We start from the raw sequence: 16,607 nt of genomic DNA, 5'->3' as shown, positions 1-16,607 counted from the left end.
GTATTTTGATCATTTACAACATTCAATCAATCACTTCATAAAATTCATAACCTTATGGATATCCATGAAATCACACTTCTAGTTCTCGAAGTATCAGAAAACACCACAAACTTATTTGTGGCAGTCCATGAAGCAGTTCATTTCACAGTTGAAGCACAGGTAGACTTCACACTTCATACCCCTAGGTCTCTATAGTCTCTGTGGTAGAGGAGCCACCCTTCCACCACAGTGAAGTCCATCATATGGAACATGATGCAGTGGTACCATTTCTTTAAATGATTTTGGTATGATAGAGGGCAAAAAATTTGACCATTAGATCTACTCCCCCATGCTTTGGTTGTAGACAGACACAATGTTGGGATGTGTTACTACAACTAGCTCCTTCTTTTTGTCCCATCTCTCCACTGTTGAGCTTGGGATGACGTCTGCATAGGTGCTTAAGAGGGTGACTGGGCAGTTTTCAAATACTTTCACCACTTTGAGGTTGACACCATTATGCATGGCCTCTTTCATAGGGAGTCGTCTTTTGGCCTTCATCACCTTGTCCTCCGTGAATGTGCATCCAGCAAGATGATTCTCTCTCACAGTTCATTTTTGTCACACAGTACAAATATGTTGTACCCCCACTGCTTAGGCTTCATGGGAATGTATTGCTTTAGCAGGCTTTTTCCTTTAAATGGTACAATTTGCTCATCCACACACAGGTGCCTATCCATTGGTATTGTGTTGAAGCTCTCCTGAATAGCTTTTAGTAGTGGCCTCACTTTGAAAAGCTCATCAGCAGGAACCTGCTCATCATTGTTGGCGAAGTGCAGGAACCGTTAGATTGCCTCCCAGCAATTCAGTGGCATGTGTTTGCCACACAATCGACTCTGGTCTTAATGCCCTAGAACATGTGGGTCAGGCCATGCACAGACATGTAGGAGCATATGCCTATGAACTACTCCACACATTGTGTGCCATATAGATCACTTTGCTTATTTTCTCTTTTCTACAAACAGGTGGTGTTTTTTTTAAGAACTGTAATGTTAATGTGGGGGTTTCCCTCCACCTCACTCCCCTGAGCACAAACACCACGTTCTGTATAATAGTCTCTACCTCTCTCTTCTGTGACTGCCGCTCTATCATCTGATTGGATGGGTAAAGCTGTCTCAGACTGCTCTTGATCTGCTGAAGTGATAAACAGTGTTAACCCCAATATTCCCAAATGTGTACAAGCACTTTCACTTTCACTCCAGAACTAATTTCTCCCTTTCTCCTACCCTCTCTCCCACACACACACGCATATTTATACCTATCTCTTCCACCTCCAATCTCTCTTGACTCTTCTGCCTCTGAGCTTTCTGAGCTGTCAGACTTTCCCTCACTGCTTCCATCAATAGCCCAATCGACATCATCCTCATCCTCACAAAAGCCTAACTCAATTTTTTAATATTTCTCTTGCCATAGAAGATGGATGTGCTTAGTGATGTAATGTTAGCATTGGCCAAATTCATTTTTTAAACACATGACATATAACATTGTATAATGTAAATGGGGCATATGCACAAGGTAGTTTTACCAAAAGAAAAATCTAAATTATACAATATATTATACTGAATTTCAGATTTGTGCCTTCAGACAGCTTGTAAATTGGACAGCCCCTGGTTGTAATGACATTTCACCATTGCACAGTGTTGCCATTTGGCATCACATACATTTTATTGATTTAAAAAATATATATAAATTTATGAAAACATTTTAAAATGGTAAATGATGTCTTAACCTACCACGGATGAGGTTTCCAATTTTCAATCAGGAGAGAATGGGACAATCTATATTTTACTTTTGGGGTTTTGGTAGCTTTTAGCTACTTGCTTCAAAAAGCTGTAGACTGTGAGACATCACACTACAGAATTTAAGTGCATGTCATGTGACTTAAACAAAGCACATCATTGGCTACTCTAAGCCCCACCCCTTCTCACATTTTTCATTCAATTCAAATACAAATAAAAAGCTGTATTTGAAGGGGAGCAGATCCCGTCTCTCCCCCTTCTCTGAGAACCCCAATATTGACCAGCTGCACACTGAGAAAGGGAGAGGTGGGGGGTGAAGGCAGGAGAGCAGCGGGGAGGGGCCTTCTGCTAAACTGGACTGCACTGTGTCCACACTTCCTGCTGCTTGCCTCACCTTTAGTGACACAGTGACTCACACACGCATACACAGGAGACAAACTTGAAACTGCCTATGGTGGGCATAGTGCTAGATCTCCACACTAGGCAGGATTATAATCAAAAGAAATTTTGCTGGACATCTGATATGTCAGTTTTGAGGCAGGGGTCAAGCTGGACCAGGCCCGGCTCCACGATGGCAAAAGGGGACAATGCCCCCTCAGTTTTGGATCCCTATTCTATCCTACATTTTGGGCCCTGAGTCATGCCCACCTGATTTGTTGCACTGATGATTGCATGGTGTAGTGGAATAGAATAACATCAAGTTTTCAGGGGCACACAGCTCACTTCTGGTAGCTCATTAATATTAATATTAAACCGTCTATATCAGGTAATAAAATTAACCTGCCAAATGCGGATAGATTTAGCCAGTGGCGGGTAAATCTGTCAATCTTACCAGCCACTTTGGCGAGTAGCCAACAAGTGTACGGGAACTCTGTAGTTTTTTGAGTATTTGTGGCAAATTACTTACTTTTCATAGTCATAGTCATAATTACTGACTTTTTAATTATCTGGATTAAAGTGTTTCAGAATTAAAATATGACAAAAAAGGAAAGAGGACTGCAACAAACACATGAATACATACACAGCCAGCTATTGCTATTTATCTTGTATTCGCCGGAACTCAAAGGCACAGTTGTGTTTCCGAACGCAGAACGGCAGTCTGAGTGTGGTTTGGAGAGGAAAAGTCGACCGTTTGGTCAAGTAGACTGTATAAATTAGCTAGCTAGCTAGGTCTTATACATTTTGTATTTCGCTGTTGTGACTAGAAAACATTGCTACAAGGACGCTAATGTTAAGGCATTTTCATTGTAGTTCACATTGCCAAACTGGCAATCGAATGAAAATGTATAGAAATTAAAAGAAAAACATATTGGTACTTCAATTACAGCTGTAATTGCAAAATATTCCTTTTAAAAACAAATAGTCACAACCTTTTTAGTTAATTTGAAACTGTGACAATACAAAGTCGTCATAATGTCGGGACAATAATACAAGAGTCTGACACGAGGTGTGTGAGAGTTGACAGGTCTGCTGTTATTATGCCATTTCCATACGGCTTCTAATAATGTATTTTTACATAGATATTTATACAGTGAGGGAAAAAAGTATTTGATCCCCTGCTGATGTTGTACGTTTGCCCACTGACAAAGAAATGATCAGTCTATAATTTTAATGGATTCAAAAAAGTTATACATTGATTTGCATGTTAATGAGGGAAATAAGTATTTGATCCCCTATCAATCAGCAAGATTTCTGGCTCCCAGGTGTCTTTTATACAGGTAACAAGCTGAGATTAGGAGCACTCACTTAAAGGGAGCTTGTTACCTGTATAAAAGACACCTGTCCACAGAAGCAATCAATCAATCAGATTCCAAACTCTCCACTATGGCCAAGACCAAAGAGCTGTCCAAGGATGTCAGGGACAAGATTGTAGACCTACACAAGGCTGGAATGGGCTACAAGACCATCGCCAAGCAGCTTGGTGAGAAGGTGACAACAGTTGGTGCGATTATTCGCAAACGGAAGAAACGCAAAATAACTGTCAGTCTCCCTCGGTCTGGGGCTCCATGCAAGATCTCACCTCGTGGAGTTTCAATGATCATGAGAACAGTGAGGAATCAGCCCAGAACTACACGGGAGGATCTTGTTAATGATCTCAAGGCACCGGGGCCATAGTCACCAAGAAAACAATTGGTAACACACTATGCCGTGAAGGACTGAAATCCTGCAGCGCCCGCAAGGTCCCCCTGCTCAAGAAAGCACATGTACAGGCCCGTCTGAAGTTTGCCAACATATGAATGATTCAGAGGAGAACTGGGTGAAAGTGTTGTGGTCAGATGAGACCAAAATCGAGCTCTTTGGCATCAACTCGCCGTGTTTGGAGGAGGAGGAATGACCCCAAGGACACCATCCCAACCGTCAAACATGGAGGTGGAAACATTATGCTTTGGGGGTGTTTTTCTGCTAAGGGGACAGGACAACTGCACCGCATCAAAGGGACGATGGACGGGGCCATGTACCGTCAAATCTTGGGTGAGAACCTCCTTCCCTCAGCCAGAATGAGTGAGTCGAATAAGCAATGTGAGCAATGTTGCAGAATGCCAATAGTTAATATTGCAGAAAGTTAATATTTTGTAGGTTGGAGCTCCCCTCTCAGGATTCAAACCACGCATGTTAGACGCTGCGAAGTCGAAGGGGTCAAATACTTATTTCCCTCATTAACATGCAATCAATTGATAACTTTTTTGAAATGTGTTTTTCTGGATTTTTTTGTTGTTATTCTGTCTCTCACTGTTAAAATACAACTACCATTAAAATTATAGACTGATCATTTCTTTGTCAGTGGGCAAACGTACAAAATCGGCAGGGGATCAAATACTTTTTTCCCCTCACTGTAGAACAAAGTTGTTGTGTTAGATAAGTATTCATCAATTGCATAGATTACAACGTATACATTTATGGGGAAACCATTTGCGATGGAGACATGCATTTTTTGCTGCATAGCGGAGATTCTGCTAAAGAGAAATGTGCAGTTTGTTAAAATGTTAAACTGCATCATTGCTGGTGTGCAAGGTATTGACCAATGGATAGGACGTTACTGTCTGTCTTCATTCCTAGAGATTATATATTTTTTACCCAACCACAGACCGTGACTCTATGAATATCTAGCCAATCCAATTAATTCCTTTTAATGACATGCAGAAACCCAGAGAAGGGAGTAGCACTGAAGAGGAAGAGGAGTATGAAGAGCAATAATGTGTCACCATATAACACCCCTTCTCATGTGTTAGTTTAGTGTGTTGATACAGATCCCCATTAGCTGACACGTTATTGCATATGTGATTGATTAATTTGAAAAAGATGCTACCGCACACTGTCTCTACTAGCAAGTGTTATAATTCAATAGAATGCAATGTTTTGATCAAAGACCTTAACACTTGCAAGTGGAATCATGTTTTTTCTATCCAGATCCTTTTCCCTTATACACACCTGTCTCATCTATACGGGTGTGGAATTAGCTTTTGTTATGGTGATTGATTAATTACCTGAATAAATGCCACGTTTTAACCTGTTCACCACACATTTACACTTTTGGTGATGTTTGCCATTGGCTGGTAAAAATACCAAGTTGGTGGTACATTTTTTCCTTCTACCAGACACAGTGGTTAGTGGCCAAAAATAATAATTTTATCTCCTGGTCTATATGCTTCATTCATGCAACGCCCTAGCACCATTCTTACATAGTCACACACATTTTACCAGTTGGTAAAATATAATTCACACAGTAGAAGATCTGGGTCAATTTGACCATTTAGGTTTGCTTTCAAAGTTGAACAAATTAATAATTAGTAAGCAAAATTAATAGTTTAGCTGTGCTCACAACTGCATGGTAAAATTGCAACGTGACAGTGACAGCTGCATTTTACTGATAAGTCGTGGTGCATCGTACAGTGTTGTTTGCTTTCCGAGACTGGAAATGCATTGTATTGGCATGGGGAAGTGTTGTTATGGTAATTAGCAACTGTTTTGTTTTGCATAGATGGGTATTGTGCATGAAGCTGTGTAGCATTGTCATAACTTGTATTTTTGTGAGCCGGTTATAAATTGTCCATGTTGTAAAGCGGTGCAGTAGCCTGTATTCTTGTGGGAAGACAGACGTACGTGGCTGCAAATACACTGTGTGTAATTGTACTATCGATTATAATCCATCCTGTGTTTACATCGACTGGAAGTAGTAGTGCCCCCTTAGATATTTCTGATGCCCCCTTGCCTGGACAACAGTTAGTCAGTCACTGTGTCAGCATGGAAGTGCAGGTGTCAGTCAGTCATGATCTTAGATCTTAAGTGTCAGTGAGTCACTTAGGCAGTATCTCAAGGTCTCGTTTGTCAGCGTGTTTGTGTGTCTGTCAGTATCTCAGTGTGTCAGTATGTCAGTCAGTCATTGTGTCAGATAATCAGTCGTGTGGCAGCATCTCAGTGTCATACCATGGGAGGTCTGAGAGGTTCCTTCTCCTTTTTGTCCTTTTTGTCCTTCTTTTCTTTCTTCTTCTTTTTGTCCTTCTTGGCGGGGGGGCAGCGGGGCTGGGAGCGCTCTCTCTCCTGAGCCACCAGGCAGCGGTACTGCTCATCACAGGGGTGGTCCCAAGTGGACTGGCCAGTGGAGAAGTTAAAATAGTACACTTCACCAGTCACGTCCTGACTGAGAGACCGAGGGATAGGAGAGAGAGACTTTAAACACCTTTATTGAACAAAGATGAAAAAGGATGATATATATGTAGCTGTCCTGCACAGAGAAAACATTACCATTCACCCCCCGAGAGAAAGAGGGAAGGAGGACACTGTTTAGAATGATCTCTGTTTGTAGAGTTAGGCTGCATACAGACTGGATGCGAGTGAGTGAGTCGAATAAGCAATGTGAGCAATGTTGCAGAATGCCAATAGTTAATATTGCAGAAAGTTAATATTTTGTAGGTTGGAGCTCCCCTCTCAGGATTCAAACCACGCATGTTAGACGCTGCATTAGAGTGTTAAGCCAGTTTTTCGACTTCTAAATGACTCAGAATCGCGCATTTCAAAAATGTCCCCTGCCAGACCCAGTGAATTCATCATTCCTCTTTGCCCTCATTTTGGCCCCCGACTCCACGAATTCCTGCCTACGCCACTGTGCAAAAGTTTTAGGCAGGTGTGAAGTAAGAATGCTTTGAAAAATAGACATGTTAATAGAATATATTTATCAAGTTACTAAATGCAAAGTGAGGGAACAGAAGAAAAATCTACATCAAATCAATATTTGGTGCGACCACCCTTTGCCTTCAAAACATCATCAATTCTTCTAGATACACTTCCAGCAGGTTAACTCCACCATCGCCGCGTTGGTCTCCTTGCCTCCGCTGTCTGCAGAACCTCACGACCTGGCATGCCCCAACAGGCAGTGTCACGTAACGGAGACCCTGCTCCAGAGAGCTTACAAGGTGGGAGCCCAGACCGGCTCCCTCTACAAGGTCATAGTACTCCTATCGCTGGTGGACGTTTCGCACCTTGTGCCAAGACGGGTATCATGACCCAGTTAATTGCCCCATCGGGGTCATATTACTATTTTTACAAGAGCTGTTGGACCAGGGCAAGTCCCCATCCACACTCAAAGTGCATCTGGCGGCCATCTCTGAATGTCATGTCCGGATTGATGGCGAGCCCCCTGGGTCTCATTTCCTGCAGTTTCTGAGGGGAGCTTGTAGGCTGTGGCCTCCCCACGCCTCTTCACTGCCCGCATGGCGCCTTGATGTAGTGTTGGACGCACTTTCCCAAACCCCATTTGAACCACTGCAGTGAGCTGATCTGAAGATAGTGTCACTTAAGACTGTGTTTTTGCTGGCAATCACTTCTACAAAATGTGTGAGCGAGTTACACGCCTTGTCCTTACACCCTTCGTGTATACGTTTTGTGGGAGATGGCTCCAGGGTCACCCTATGGCATAACCCAGTGTTCCTCCCAAGTGTGGTCTCCATTTCATGTCAACAGGCCTATTGAGTTGATGGCTTTTCATCCTCCTACCTTCTCTTAGGAGCAGGAGAGTTGTCTACACCTGCCCTGCCCTGTGCGGGTCCCAGTTGCTATATGGAACGCACTAAGGACATTCGGGACTCAGACCAACTGTTTGTAACCTATGGAGTGTGGACACAGGGCCAGGCGCTTTCAAAGCAGCGCCTCTCACATAGGATTGTGTACACTATTACCACTATGCCATTTCCAGGGCGCCCCCTTGGCAGATATTTGTGCAGCTGCAGCTTGGGCTTCATCATTTACATTGGTCCGGTTCTACAGGTTGGACGTTACAGGACAGGTCCCTTCCATTGGGAACCCGGTGTTAGCTTCAGTCAAGCCGCAGTAGCCTACAGGCTCTGGCTGCTGATCTTTATTCCCAGTCTGCCCCTGTTAGCGCATCGTGGATGGAGCTATTATGAACCATGTTTCCCACCCAAGCTGCTCCAGGACCAGGTACGTTGCCTTACAGGGCTGCCCTGTATATAATTAGTTTATTATTGCATTGTGTTGCGGTGGTGCACGCGTCTTGCCTGTACCCCACTGTATATATATACTATTTATAAGACAGCAGGACTGTGGCCTGTCCTAGTGCTACTAGCAGACTGGAGAGCCACTGCCGCCGTTTCCAGCTGATGACACTCGAGCTGTTCTCACTCCCTCACTGTGTATATAGTTCCTTGTTCAACAGGTCTGTGGCCCACTCTGGCTGTGAGTCACGGAGAAGGGGACCACTGCTGCTGTCCTCAGCGGAGGGTAATCAAGCCGTCTCTTGTGCCCCGCTGTGTACATAGTCCATTCATTTAACACGGTAGAGCTGCTGTTGCCCTGCGTTAGCTATGCTAAATCGGCAGCTGTCAACTGCTCCTGTGTTAAGCGAGAGGTGCATGAGCTGGCTCCTGCGATCTGTGGTGTATATAGTTAGTTTATTACAATTTTGTAGAGCTGGTGTGGCCTCGCTCATAGCTGTGCTACTGGAGCAAGCTGCCACTGCTCCCATGTTGCACGGAGGGTGCACGAACTGCTTTCCTGCACCACACAATGTATATGGTTTGTTTGTCATGGTAGAGCCTGCTGTTGTCCTGCATTTAGCTGCACTATTAGGTGACAACTGCTCCCATGTTATGCAGAGGGAGCACGATCTGCTTCCTGCACCACGCGATGTATATAGTTATCATGACAGCACAGTGGAGCTGTGGAGCCACTGTTCAGTTTAGGCAGCTTGAATTTTCCTGCTGCCCATGTTGTATATACCATTGTGTTCAGCTGTGGCTACTCCAGTGTCTGACTAGCCACCTGTGTATTATGGTGAATTAAAGTGGGTCTGTGGCCCCGCTCCCACATAAGCAGGTGTCCACTGCCACGATGTCGCACGGAGAGCACCAGAGTTGCTCTGATTGACCAGTGCTGTATGTAGATTTATGGCCTCACTCCTAGCTGCACTAGTAGAACATAAGAACATAAGAAAGTTTAAAAACGAGAGGAGGCCATTCGACCCCATCATGCTAGTTTGGTGTCCATTAATAACCGAGTGATCCAAGGATCCTATCCAGTCTATTTTTAAATGTTCCCAAAATTTCAGCTTCTACCACATCGCTGGGGAGTTTGTTCCAGATTGTGACTACTCTCTGTGTGAAGAAGTGTCTCCTGTTTTCCTATCTTGAATGTCTTGTAGCCCAATTTCCATTTGTGTCCCTGGGTGCGTGTGTCCCTGCTGATCTGGAAAAGCTCCTCTGGTTTGATGTGGTCGATCAAGTCCCCACGTAGTCTCCTCTGTTCCAGGGTGAAAAGTTTCAGTTCCCTCAGTCTCTCCGAGTAGGACATTCCCTTCAGACCTGGACCAAGTCTGGTTGCTCTCCTCTGAACTGCCTCTAGAGCAGCGATATCTTTCTTGAACTGTGGTGCCCAGAACTGTACACAGTATTCCAGATGAGGTCTAAATAGTGCATTGTACAGTCTTAACATTACTTCCCTTTCTACACTTTTGACAATATACCCTAACATTCTCTTTGCCATTTCTATTTCTTCCCCACATTGTTTATGGGGAAAGTGAGATAGACTCCTAGGTCTTTCTCATGCATTACTTCATCTAGTTCTATTCCTCCCATAGTGTAATTATAGTGGACATTTTTGTAACCTGCATGTAATACCTTGCACTTGTTCACATTGAATTTCATCTGCCAGGTGTTGGCCCACAACTGAATGTTATCGAAGTCCCTTTGAATAGCCTGTGTTGCCGAGATTGTATCTGATGACCCACCTATTTTAGCATAATCTGCAAATTTGACAAGTTTGCTAACTATCCAAGAGTCCTGAGCATTAATATAGATTAGAAAAAGCAAAGGCCCTAGTACTGATCCCTGTGGAACTCCACTAACAACCTCACTCAGTTAGAAGCAACTCCTCTAATCAACACCCTATTTTTCCTATACATCAACAAGTTCATAATCCATCTACTTACATTACCCTGAATGCCTACAGCTTCCAATTTGAGGATCAGTCTTTGGTGTGGAACCTTATCAAAGGCTTTTTGAAAATCTAAGTATATCATATCATATGCTTTCATCTACAGCTGCAGTTGCATGTTCAAAAAATTCTAATAAATTAGTAAGACATGATCTGCCTCGTCTACACTATCACTATCTCCAAGAATATGGTTTTCATTAAGATGCTCCTCTATTTTCTGTGTAATAATTTTTTCCAACATTTTACGGGTGATGCAGGTGAGACTGATTGGTCTGTAATTTCCTGGCTCAGTTTTGTCCCCTTTCTTGTGGATTGGTATGACATTTGCTGTCTTCCAGTCAGTTGGCACCATCCACTGTTCTAAGTGTCATTTGGAATATTTGAGTTAGCGGCCTATAAATAAATAATTTCCCTAATTTCTTTAAGTACTGTTGGAAATATACCATCTGGCCTAGGTGATTTGTTTGTTTTTAATTCTGCTAATCCCTTTAGTACTTCCTCATTTATTCTGATCTCTCTTAGGGTTTGACTAGACTGGGTGTTAACCTGTTGCATGTTATGTGTTTTTTCTTCTGTAAAAACCTCTGTAAAATACTCATTTAGAACATTTGCAGCATCTTGTTCGTATTCCAAGATACTTCCATTTTTGCCCTTTATCTGTTTCACTTTCTCCTTTATTGACCTCTTGCTGTTGTAGTTTTGAAAAAGTTATTTGCATTAGTTTTAGCTATGTTTCTTTCTATTTCCCTCTTTGCTTCACTTATCTCTTTCTTAAGCTCTCTTTGCAGCTCAACATATTCTTTGTATTTTATTTAATCTCTATCCCTTTTGTATCCCTTTAGTAGAGCTATCCCTTGCTATTTTGTAAGCCGAGGGTGTAAGAGTTGACCTCTGTAGCCCCACTTTATATATGCTGGTTATAGACAGCTCCCAGTAAGAATGTGACTGCAGTCCTTGCTCCTGGTCAGCCCAGGTGTGGCCCCAAGGGGCCCCTGTGGCTCCTGTCTGGAGTTTTGTTGCCGAGGACCCCTAGTGCTATTCCTCAGGGCAGGCTCCATTATCAGCTCGCTGCCTCCTCCCTTGCAATGGTTTTGTTATACAGTAACCCCTCCCCCTTGGGCAGTGCTCCCAACTTGAAAGATAACGATAGGTTGCAAATGTTGCACAGTTCTCTGAAAAAGGAAGCTCTGCCCAACAGTTGCAAACTCGCACGGGAGTCCTAACTCTCGGCAAAGTTGGAAGATCCTGTGCAGACATCACCATTTATACAAACAAGAAGAGGGTAGGGACCCATTTGAGTGACGGGCACAGGGGCCGATGGCAGCTTTGATAGAGTGGTGTTTCGATCGGGTTCCTATGGAAGTGCACATAAACCCCCGCCCCCTGGGCAGTGCTTCCTTATTCAGATAACCGGGGTTACATTCGGAACCCATCTTTACGTCACATACATACACTACCAGTCAAAAGCTTAAGAACACCCCCATTCTTCCAGTTTTTATTGAAATTTAAGCAGTTCAAGCCCAGTGAATATCCTGAAATGGTACAAAGGTAAGCGGTAAACTGCCAGGTTAAAAAAAAAGTTTAGGTTACCAAAAGCTGAAAAGTAATGTACATTTCAGAGTTACAAACTGTGTTACTACACCCTCTTAAGCATTCTTTGGCAGTGATACGCGCAGCTCCTGTGCATAGAAGTTACACTGTATTCCTACAATACGCACATCATTTGAAAGCTTATTCTCTTGGCTACCACCGTGTTTCATTCTCAGACACATCCAATTTACAGTTTCTGTGTCCCCCGCCATCATTCAGAGACCATGGGATAAACACATTCAGCACTCCGGTGGTGGTGGTGGGGGGGTGTCTAGGCTTGTTTTGTTCAGGAAAACCTGACAATTAATCCTGAACATTTGATGTTCTATCAATCACAAAGAAGTTCAGATCCAATTATGTAAAATCATTGTGTATTAGTACACTGTAAGCAGAGTTTTCCATCTTGACATTTTGATCTCTATGGGTGTGTGTTGCTTCTACCAAAACATGGATGGTGTTGTTTTGATCAGTAGACTGTCTGGTTCCAGAATATGTCATAATTGCCAATATTTGCTGGGGGGCTATAAAACCAAATTTTTCACATCAGAAAATGCTTCACATCGTTTGAAAGCTGAGAGTCTCTGCTTTCATGGGATATCAAACAACACAACAGTGAAGAGTACACATGGCGTAAATTTGAATTTGTAATGTTTGATGCCTTGTACTGAACTGTATTCTTGCATTTGTATTGCACTTATGTTGTAAGACGCCCTGGATAAGGGCATCTGCCAAGAAATAAAAATAATAATAAATAATAATAATAATGGCATTAAAGAGAAGCATATGGATTTGGTGCCCTTTAATGGGTACCAGAGGGGTTTGTCAACTTAAGGGGTTTAATATTGATAAACAAACTTTTTATCTCCAATTGTTTATTTGTTCTATGCTTTAATTTCAGAGTACATTGAGACATTACACTGAGACTAGACATTAATGTTGTCTTAAAAATTGTGGTTTATATAGAAAGTGTAAATATCACCATGGACATGATTTCGGGACCTTTTTTTTACACTCACCTAAAGGATTATTAGGAACACCATAGTAATACTGTGTTTGACCCCCTTTCACCTTCAGAACTGCCTTAATTCTACGTGGCATTGATTCAACAAGGTGCTGAAAGCATTCTTTAGAAATGTTGGCCCATATTGATAGGAAAGCATCTTGCAGTTGATGGAGATTTGTGGGATGCACATCCAGGGCACGAAGCTCCCGTTCCACCACATCCCAAAGATGCTCTATTGGGTTGAGATCTGGTGACTGTGGGGGCCAGTTTAGTACAGTGAACTCATTGTCATGTTCAAGAAACCAATTTGAAATGATTCGACCTTTGTGACATGGTGCATTATCCTGCTGGAAGTAGCCATCAGAGGATGGGTACATGGTGGTCATAAAGGGATGGACATGGTCAGAAACAATGCTCAGGTAGGCCGTGGCATTTAAACGATGCCCAATTGGCACTAAGGGGCCTAAAGTGTGCCAAGAAAACATCCCCCACACCATTACACCACCACCACCAGCCTGCACAGTGGTAACAAGGCATGATGGATCCATGTTCTCATTCTGTTTACGCCAAATTCTGACTCTACCATCTGAATGTCTCGACAGAAATCGAGACTCATCAGACCAGGCAACATTTTTCCAGTCTTCAACTGTCCAATTTTGGTGAGCTTGTGCAAATTGTAGCCTCTTTTTCCTATTTGTAGTGGAGATGAGTGGTACCCGGTGGGGTCTTCTGCTGTTGTAGCCCATCCGCCTCAAGGTTGTACGTGTTGTGGCTTCACAAATGCTTTGCTGCATACCTCGGTTGTAACGAGTGCTTATTTCAGTCAAAGTTGCTCTTCTATCAGCTTGAATCAGTCGGCCCATTCTCCTCTGACCTCTAGCATCAACAAGGCTTTTTCGCCTGCATACTGGATGTTTTTCCCTTTTCACACCATTCTTTGTAAACCCTAGAAATGGTTGTGCGTGAAAATCCCAGTAACTGAGCAGATTGTGAAATACTCAGACCGGCCCGTCTGGCACCAACAACCATGCCACGCTCAAAATTGCTTAAATCACCTTTCTTTCCCATTCAGACATTCAGTTTGGAGTTCAGGAGATTGTCTTGTCCAGGACCACACCCCTAAATGCATTGAAGCAACTGCCATGTGATTGGTTGGTTAGATAATTGCATTAATGAGAAATTGAACAGGTGTTCCTAATAATCCTTTAGGTGAGTGTATATGCCATTGTCATTCTTTACATCATAAAGTTAATATTATAAAATACAATTTGTATTTCATGTCTTTGTCCTTTAATTTATAGAAATACAATAAATGGAAATTGCTGTAGGCCCTACCTACAAATTCACTTCTCATCGTCCATGCTGTTTGTTATGGAGCATGTGTATACATTGAGGTGTGTTTCCACATGGGTTTACTTTTCTTCAGATTGGTCAGATTCTTTCCAGTTGCGGCAAAACAAAACCAGTTTATATCTTAGTGATGTGAATTGTACTTAAAGCGACGCTCACATCACTCGCCAGAAGCTCCTATTGAAATACAGGTAGTTTTCACTCACATTGCTTGTGCAAGGGTGGGCAGCTACAACTACAGACTTTCAGTGCTGACACCTAGTGGCTCAAAGTAATAAAACATCAACATTCAAATTTCATTCAATATGTCCATTAGTCAATAAGTGTATCACTCAGCCAGCCAGTCAATCTGTCAGTAAATTAGTGCATCATTCAATAAGTCAGGAAGTATATCTGTCAGTCAGTCAGTAAGCCAGTGAGTGTATCAATCAGTCCTCACCAGGGTTTCCAGTCGGAGGGCAGTGGGGCCACAATTCCCTCCCTGGCTAGCCACATCAGCTCCGGCTCCTTGTCAGGGTCGATACCAATCTCCCGAGCATACTCCTGAATCTCTGCCAGGCACAGAGGGAGAGACAGTGTGAGCCCCGGAGATGGAGGGAGATAGATAGAGAGAGAGAGAGAGGGAGGGAGATCACAGGGTAGGAGAAAAGAGGAAAGAATATCTTGGTATATACAATTAATGCTTTACACAGATCATACAAGACACAGAATGTCTTTGTTCTCTCCTCCTGCTTTCAATAGTTGACTTTAAAACTCCCCATCTGCACCTTCCTCTTTATCCCCCTGCTCTCGCAGCCCTGTACTTTTCTGTCTTTCATCCCCACTTTCCTCTATTTATCTAGTTGACTTTAGAACTCCCCATCTGTTCCTGCCCTCTCCTCCTCCTGCTCTAAGTACCTTGCTCAGTGGGGATGTAGTTCTCATCACAGTCCTCCTCCAGGATGAGCTGGTCTCCAATCTGCAGAGTGGCTGCACTCATGGTGGCACTGAGAGAGAAAGATTTTTTTTACTTAATCATACTTTATAAATAATGAATGAAGAGACCAAAAAAAAAAAAACAGAAAGCAAACAAACAAAGAGAGAGAGAGAGACTGTATAGAACAATTAGTATCAGCATATTGTATCTAAAAATATCTAACTACGAGTCTTAAATGTATATTTACTGTATGTATTTTACTGCAAGGCAGTCATTCAGATTTCAAAATGGATGTGTGAAAGGGGCCTATTGCTTTGGGAACACTAATATAACTGTCATGCCAGTTGAATTTGAATTGAAAGAAAGTGAGAGAGGGTAGAGAGAAAGAGAGAGACTGGAAAGATGGAGCAGAGAGAGAGGTGCAGAAAGAGAAACAGCAAATAAGATGAGCTCTTAAAAGAAAAGAAAATATGTATTTTTTTCTGAATACAATATAGCCTAATACAATTCAGAAAATATAACAAATAAGATGCAAATTAACTTCTAAAATGTAAATAAATATTTGCAGATATGGATATCACCAATCCCACAAGATAGAAGGTATCAACAAACAGAAGAAGAAAAAGATGGAAAGTAGGGAAGACCAGAAAGACAAAGAAAAAAAGAAAAGAAAAAAATAAGACAAAAATAAAAGAAATCAGGGAGAGCAGTGCGACAGTGATAGGCTGAGGGCCATGGTGGATCAGCAGCAGCAGGAGAGCAGAGCTGACCCAGACCAGAGAAGGGCTACAGTACAGAGGGAAGAGCAAGCAGAGCCTGAGAGCTCAGCTGCTGCCAGGCTGCACAATACTTCTGCACAAGAAAAAGCACAACTACAAGCAATTAGAAATTGACAACTCAAAAGGTCCAAACTCTTTCTGGGACGCTCAAAAAAAAATTAAAAACATTTGGCAATCCAAAACACAACAAAAAAATACTTGTTTTGACATCTAAAATGTATATCATCCAGTTGATGAAACATTAAATTCTCATCAGAATTAAAAACAATCAAAACCCACTGGATGGCCCAATTACCTGGCAGGAGCTGACCAGCCAGATCCACAAACCAAAGCCCAAAAAAGCCCGACCGTACAGAGCGAGGCCTATTCACACCGGACTTGAAGGGATTTCATATCATTTCACACTGGTAGCGACAAATGCCCGCGATTAACAGACTTCAAAGATAGTGGGGATTAACATAACAGTCACGACAATTTAATAATAAAAAAAGTCTTCCAAGGAAGATGAAATGATGTTAAATGTTGGCTATACGTTTAAAGTAAATCATGTAATTCAAAATATCATATAGGCAGCACATAAGAAGTCTGTCACTTGTGAACGCACCCATAGAAAATTCATAAACATTTTTCCCTTGATATCTTGATATCAGTCCATGAGAGAGATGGTGTGCAAGCCCAAAAATTAAAAAATAAATAAAACATAGTAATACTACCCTCGGTACTACACCAGAACAATTTCTCTGCTTTTA

General features: G+C 42.4%; 1 protein-coding gene across 1 annotated transcript in view; it reads right to left on the bottom strand.

Annotated features, from left to right (window-relative positions):
• cep164 (centrosomal protein 164) overlaps window positions 1-16,607 on the bottom strand; it is an 84,014-nt gene that overhangs the window by 50,245 nt on the left and 17,162 nt on the right. The window contains exons 2-5 of the mRNA XM_066716415.1: window positions 15,061-15,149; window positions 14,603-14,714; window positions 6,201-6,414; window positions 1,099-1,170 (exon numbers count right to left, since the gene is read on the bottom strand). Coding sequence (XP_066572512.1) covers window positions 1,099-1,170; window positions 6,201-6,414; window positions 14,603-14,714; window positions 15,061-15,142 — 480 coding nt within the window. The 5' untranslated portion in view covers window positions 15,143-15,149. The remainder of the gene's footprint in view (window positions 1-1,098; window positions 1,171-6,200; window positions 6,415-14,602; window positions 14,715-15,060; window positions 15,150-16,607) is intronic.

Source organism: Amia ocellicauda, chromosome 11 (assembly GCF_036373705.1).
Source record: "Amia ocellicauda isolate fAmiCal2 chromosome 11, fAmiCal2.hap1, whole genome shotgun sequence".
Lineage (NCBI taxonomy): Eukaryota > Metazoa > Chordata > Actinopteri > Amiiformes > Amiidae > Amia > Amia ocellicauda.
This window is presented reverse-complemented; position numbering and strand designations above follow the sequence as displayed.